Source organism: Berghia stephanieae, chromosome 14, assembly GCF_034508935.2.
Source record: "Berghia stephanieae isolate SIO BIC M18660-M18661 chromosome 14, UCSD_Bste_1.3, whole genome shotgun sequence".
In the NCBI taxonomy this organism is placed as follows: domain Eukaryota; kingdom Metazoa; phylum Mollusca; class Gastropoda; order Nudibranchia; family Aeolidiidae; genus Berghia; species Berghia stephanieae.
Window position 1 is genome coordinate 28,327,289 of NC_088373.1, and position 7,500 is coordinate 28,334,788.

At 34.4% G+C, this 7,500-nt stretch overlaps 1 protein-coding gene across 1 annotated transcript in view; it reads right to left on the minus strand.

The window, feature by feature from the left end:
• LOC144959906 (uncharacterized) overlaps positions 1-4,910 on the minus strand; it is an 8,876-nt gene extending 3,966 nt beyond the window's left edge. Inside the window, exons 1-2 of the mRNA XM_078892749.1 lie at positions 4,793-4,910; positions 309-2,737 (exon numbers count right to left, since the gene is read on the minus strand). Coding sequence (XP_078748875.1) covers positions 696-2,627 — 1,932 coding nt within the window. The 5' untranslated portion in view covers positions 2,628-2,737; positions 4,793-4,910 and the 3' untranslated portion in view covers positions 309-695. The remainder of the gene's footprint in view (positions 1-308; positions 2,738-4,792) is intronic.
• Positions 4,911-7,500: the final 2,590 nt, after the last annotated feature.

The window sequence follows — 7,500 nt, forward strand, 5'->3', positions numbered from 1 at the left end:
AGTTCACAAAGGGACGGACAGTTGTCCAAGATAACTCGGACTCGGAACCGGGAACAAATTAAGTTATGCACACTCGTGCTGACAAAATAATTAAGTAGCCAAAATATTAGTGTCTAATAAGGAAACAAACCATCATAATCTACCTAATCCCGGAATCGATTTCGGTCCGTCTGCATGTGAAGCGAGTACTCTATCAACTGAGCTATCGGAACCCCCTACGTCTTGAGTGCGTTGTTGGAAAAATATGAAGAAAATAAAACGATATGTAATTGTAATGTAAAAAATAACATTATTAAGCGTTCACTTACTGTGGCCGATATTCTTACTCTTCGATTAGGAAGGAGCATAACATTTAAATCTTGAGACCTCCACTTCATTCGTGCTTGAATGCCGAGACGAGGAGATAAGTTGGCTAATTTGTTATCCAAACTTTCTAATGTAGCATCGTCAACCAACCACGCCATGTCATCTCTCAAGCAGGTTACTTTATTTTCAGGGTCTGTTTCCATATCCATACAAAAAGTCAACGTTTGTTTGAAAGTGTATTTTAATTCACATTGTCCATTATTGTTAGTGGGAGTGTACATATTCATTTTTCGGCATTTTACCGCTGGGCATACCAGTATTTGGTTTGAATTTTCCCCCAATATCTAAGGAATCTTCATCAAGGTCAATGTTGACACCATTAGCACACACTAAATCTTCCCAAATGAATCCAGCATTTTCGTTATTTTCTGTTTGGTGTAAAAGAATATCTCCTTTCGAAGTGATGCTGATGTCAAATGCAGGTATCGACTCATTTTGAATAACAGGGGAGCCAATGAGCACGCTTTCAATTTGTAGTGATAATTTCTATCTGTACTGCATCGGACACAGTGTTCATTGTTGTAGACTAGACCGTTGTACACGATTGGACTCGTGTAATGGTTACAGCGATTTTCCAGTATAGCATTGAAACATCCAGTACAAGACGTGATTGCACGAGGGTCACATCTGTGGATGTCTTGATTTGATGATGAGCTCCATAAAGCTCTCTTCGGATTTTCTATCACTGTGTTCAAAATTGCAGTCACATTTTGTCCATTTGCCTCATGTACTAATTGTTTATCATAGAGAAATCGTACAGACCAAAATGAAAATTCTTTTGACAATTCCCAACATTTCCAACAAGCCAAATTTTTGAAATGTAGACCAGTTACAGAATCTGTCACGGGAAATAACTCTAAAGCTGATGAGGGTTTTGATCGAGACTCACAGGCAAAACGAACGAAAGATCTTTTGTTACTTTGGTTACCATACACATCGTCAATTACATCAGGGCATTTTGAGATAAGCTTTGCGTTGATTAAATGATTACAATCGACTTTTTCAGCAATGCCTCTTTGTTGCAACTCTTCAAGATGGATCATCTCCGAACAATCACTGTCAAATGCATGACAACAGGATTTATATATTTTGCAAGATGAATGGCAACTACACATTTGTCTTGGAAAAGAGAGCCCGCAATGTCTATGACAAGATTCTAACTCTAACTTACATACAGGATCTCGATGTATTAAGAAGCGGATATCACAGAAAGATAGATCACCACCTGTTTTCTCTTTAACAGAACAGGATGATTTATTGGAAAGACCATAATTATCGTCATTTTCTATTTCTGAATCTAAACCTTCAAATTTCTTTCTGGCACTTTCCCTCTCATTGTTAGTTTCAGCAACAGTAGTCACGTCCACAATAATTGATGCTCTACTAATTTGCATATCTTGATTTATGTCACTTTTTAGCGAGTCATTTGTTACATTTTTATTTTGAACTGGTATATGGAATGTAGTTCCATTATGTCGTTCACTTGATGATACATTTGGAATGACATGAGAGTCGAGGCCTGTTGAATCAACAGCAGTTTTATTATACAATTTCTCTGAAGAAACATTTTGAACATCATAACTGTGTTGGTCGATTGGAATGACAGTGCTTCCACTGTGTTGTTTCTTTGTAGATACTTTTGGAATGCCTTGTTTGAAGTGACCTGTCATGCCGACCTGATCTGGTGACTGTGTTGAAATATCACGCTCATGTTTTGTGGGCTTCTTTGTCCCATCCTCATTTTGGAAATTGGTTGATACGGTGTTTCTTTCTTCAGCGTATGTGGGGCTTGAGATTGATAAGACCGGACGATTCATGACAGAGTTAGAACGTTTATCTTCATTGTTTTCAACAGAATTTTTAGTTGTAAGAACATTAGCAAAATCAGTATCGTTCTTTAAGTTATTGTGAAATGGATAACTTGATTCAAAATCGGTGAGTGTTTCTATAATCTCTGAACCACGGTTATCAACCTTTCTTCCAGTGTCCGAATGTGCAGGTCCTTCTTTTCGATCAGACTCGTCATTTTCCGATAAGTTCAAATTTAGTTCACGGTCAGAGAGAAAAATATTTTTATCTTGATTAGGCAGCGCATTTTTAGACGTTGTTGTTAATGAGTTGTTTGCTGACTGGCGGCTATTATTTGCAGTATGTTCATAATACCAAACCCATTGGGTTGTATGTCGTATATGGGACGCGGTATTGTTCTTGGTTGAATTTGCAATTAGCGGCACATCCTGTGCGATAATAATGACGCTCATGTGGTAAAATAGCTTTGAGAGTTACCAAAATATTATGCAATTCTATTTTGGCGTTTACTTTCATTTTTTTTCTATTTCCTATAACCTTCGTTGAATATACTTGATGGTACCTGAAACAAAACAAATACAGTGAAACTTGTTTACCCTGCATTTTATATAAATAAATAAATATAGGACTACATGCCAACCCCATCCCCAACTTAACCCAATGATTATGCGTGTGTAGAACAATTACTATCTATCTAGATAAAACCATCCTTCCTTCCACTCTCCTACCTCACATATTATATCCAAATATCAGAATCGACTTCAATATCTAGCATAACGTATTTATCACCTGACAATGAAATACACCGGTTGTTAGAGATTTGTTTAACTAACGTCATTTGTACAGATAATATTTGGTTAATAAAACTGGGCATGGTTATTGGTAGGATCATTTTAGAATATAATTGAGATTTTATATAGGGCAATATCCACTAAACGTGCTCATAGCGCTTTACAAGAGGTCCCTGGCCAACAGAGCAACACTTAACGTGTAGGACGGGACATGACGACTGTTAGGCGATATAATAAATTTTTTTTCGGATAAAGACAACGCTGTTAACGGCCAGGTACTCATTTCACACCGGGACTCAACTATGCGCCGAGCGGGGCTCGAACCCAGGACCTTTCCTATCCGAAAGGGAGTGTCATATCACAAGATCACATCGCCGCAAAAAAAAAAATGTAGACAGGATTACAATAAAATGATGATCTTTCCTGAATAAAGTATATTTTTTCCTTTTTCAGGAATCAATTTGTTGTTTTCAAAGGAAGAATCAATCCATAAAAACTTGCTTAAAATACAATTGAATTATGATTCTCGACATTCTCATACGTCATGCACATAAGAGCGCTACCATTCTAACAAAGGAAACTAGTTATTTCACAGACTCCATCCCGCCCCCGATGCCGAAACTCAAAATACCATCATAATTATTGTGACTCGTCGCGTCAATCTGGTATCATGTCGTTTTGGACCAGCAGCAGAAGACGAAAATGGAGTCTAAACTTAACTCACTCAATCCTAGAGATTTTTGCTACTTTTCAAAATTGGAAAAATGTATTAAAAATGAGCATGTATATGGATAATTTTATTCAAGTACCATTAACGTGCAAAAACTAAAAAAAAACTTAGCTTTGATACTATAATTTGTTTCAGACAAATGTAATAAATAGGCATGAGGTAAAAGTAACCCGGGTAAACTACGGGTAGAGTCGGTGTTAGGGTTGAGTGAGTTAAAATTAGTGCTGGGTTGATGAGTCTATTTTTATAACTTTTCGACGAGTCCGAGTACATGTTGTCCACTAGAACTCTATGGTATCCGAGTTCTGAGCCGGGTCCTATCGAAGAGACATAGTGACAGAGATAGAAATGTATGACGTAGATTTGCTCAGGACCCCATGAGATTGTTGACTGGTAACATGATTGATTCTCGGACTCGTCGCCATGGCGCAGTCAACGTGGTCAGATTTAGGAAATAATACTTTCGTTTTGAACTTTCAGAATCAGAAATAAGTCTCTTTAACCAGTTAACTGACTGCCGTACTCTGGAAGAACACGTATTTAAACATTTGGCTAGAAAACACCACCTTCAAATATCAATCGATATAAATAACCACATCCCGTCGAAAACTCTCAAACCTGGAAACTCGCTTATATTTTTAAGTAGGATAGATTTCTAAAAGTATTAATTAAGAACTTAATTAATTAGTGAATTTAACTTGTATCCTTTAATATTTCTAATTAAATACAATGTCTTTCTTACTGTGAACCTAGATTTGGACGGGATGTTTGATTAATTTTTGTTGCAGACTCTTGATCAACAAATGTACAAGATTGTGATAACATTAAGATGACGTTGTAAGCGAGGTACAGTCCATCTAAAAGTCTAGCATCGAAACGAACCATTATTCAATAATATATATTAAAGGACACGGTCTTTAATCGGATGGACTTGTGTAAAGTATCCGGTAAATTCTTTGTTCTTGACTACGGTATCCACATGACATGCGTCCACATTAAAAATGTGTTTTGGATTAATTATCTAATGTTACCGTGACATTCAATGACGCTGATAGGCCTCTCGGTCATAAATAAAATAGGTAACGTCATGACTTACTTTGCTGATGTTCTCGTCGACACAAATACATTTGGTGATCACCTGCGGGCGCTCAATCTCTTTTTTTTTTTAGGTCGTATTCGTATCAAATCAAAGAGGTCAGTCGGATTGCTTGGCTATCTGCTTGTGAGAGATGAATTTAACTTGATTGTACACTGGGGACGTGTACTTATTTGCAGGTCTAATAACCCAAACTGGTATAAGATAAGATAAGATAATTCGGTAATATATGAAATAAATATCAATGATATCAATGTCAAGAAATTAAATAAAAATTGGCAAAGAATATTAAATGTCTTAAAAAGTACAGTGGAACAACAAGCGGGTATATTGCGACTATGCATCGATAATACTTATGTTAGAATTCTTGTATTAGGATGCACTCAAATTCATTTTAAATAAATAATCAAATGAGTATGAAAATAGTTTATGAACTGGAGATACAAAAGGTATGGGCTCAATGTAATGGAAATAATGTATTTACTCTTTTATGCATTTTGATGGTAATTGCGTTTGGCTGCACCATATAGTTTGGCGGAGGCCGGCTTAAAGATAAATCAAAAATTTCAAAATCAATCTAAGAGGCATCAAATATAATAAACCATCCTCTTGATGGAGTAGAAAGAATTCATGGAAAAGCAAGAGAAAGGAAATTTTAAATCATTCTCAATTACCAACAATAAAAAACATATTTTATACCATGAATTTAGTCTTTTACCATCTGGGAGAGGGTTTGTCAGATTAAATGTAGAACTAAGACTAACAAGTATAAATCAACGTTCGTTCCATCAGCAATAAAAATGTTGAATATTTCATATGGTACAGCAAAACAAAGGATTGATGCGTTGACTGATTGACTGATTAATTTATTTAATGTATATTAATTGACAAATTGATAATGATGATAATATTTGGTGTTGAATTGCCACAATTGTAACAAATTGAAAACGAAATGAATATTTTTATGTTTTGTATATCGCACGCGTGAAATAAAGAGAGGAAGAGAGAGAGAGAGAGAGAGAGAGAGAGAGAGAGAGTGAGTGAGAGAGAGAGAGAGAGTGTGAGAGAGAGAGAGAGAGAAAATAAGTATGAGTGAAATATCTGTTCAATGTTATAGTTATTATATATATAATGTTATAACAAGTGTAACTAAATGACAAATTGCCTCATTTATGCACAATAAATATCTATTATTATTATTATTATTATTTATTATTATTATTATTATTATTATTATTATTATTATTATTATTATTATTATCATTATTATAATTATTATTATTATTATTATTATTATTATTATTATTATTATTATTATTATTATTATTATATTATTATTATTATTATTATTATTATTATTATTATTATTATTATTACTATTATTATTATTATCATTATTATTGTAATTATAGCAATTTTTCTGCCAACAAGCAAAATTGCGTGTTTCTTGATGTTCACTTCTTTATTTTGCAAAGACCATTTGAAGAAAATGTCTGAAAAAAATTGGACCTCTTCCCTGCAGTACTCTCTACCCGTTGACGTGAAATAGGTACATGTCATTTTATAGGATCATTATGCTCATTTAGTATGTGGAATGTGCTATTTCGCCAACTGGAGGCCAAATCAGTTACTTTCGCGAGTGTGTTGGTGTAATTTCAACAGATGGAGATTTAGTTTTAAAAAATTGTGTCTGGTTCAAATCTTGTTATCTTTCATTTATCTATTCACTATGCTTTAAAAATATATTTCACAAGTATGATAAGACGTCTAAATCTTTTTGGTGTTTAGTTATATGACGTCAAAGTTGGATTATTTTCTTACATCAATTGGTTAGCAAAAACATTCTAAGTTATTGAAAAATGAATTTGCTCTCATTTTTCTTATTTATGTAGTCTATGGATTTTTAAAATTTAAACAGTGTTTTCCATGACTATCAGAATGCTTTAATAATATAGTAAGAAAATTTAATTTTAAGTATTCACAAATGGTCTCTTGTGATAGGTATTAACAGTTTGAATTGAAGGAGCATTGTGCTCCAAAACTTTACAAAGGTCTCCGTGTATATCGGCAACAGACTTGCCAAGAAGATGACAACCCGATCATCGTAGCGTGAGAAGGTTGCATCAATGTTTTGCTCTGCATTTTTCCTTTGATTACGCTTTGAAAAGGAGCAAAAATACAACACACTTGCCACGTCACAGCTCTGCGACACGACAACCAATATAGTTGAAATTTGGCATCGGGATTTCTTAAATAGGACGTCATGTTGTCTCAGATTTTTGTAGTTCTAGGTTTCTTATTAACGAAGGTATAGAAGAGGAAAACTCAATTCTGAAACACACCTCGTATATCCATTGCTACATCGATTAGAACACAACACTTTGGGTTACTAGGCCTGCAAATAATTAAACGTTGGATATGATAATACTAGGTTTGATTATTTTTGGTATTTAGTAAATTAAGTTAGAAGTACTGGTCAAATTTTACCTTTCTGCGAATCCCACTGTGGTGAATACAAGTGTCTTATTCACGGCGTTCAAACGATTATGTTACTATTAGAATATTCTAGGGGCAATGTGTTTTGGCTTGATGCAATGGACAAACAATGAGTTCTGTAACAAGCCAGTGCTTGCAGGAGACTATGTCTTTATTTTTTAAAATTATGGTTAGCTTTAGAATGACGTATTTTATGTCTTACTGATATTTAG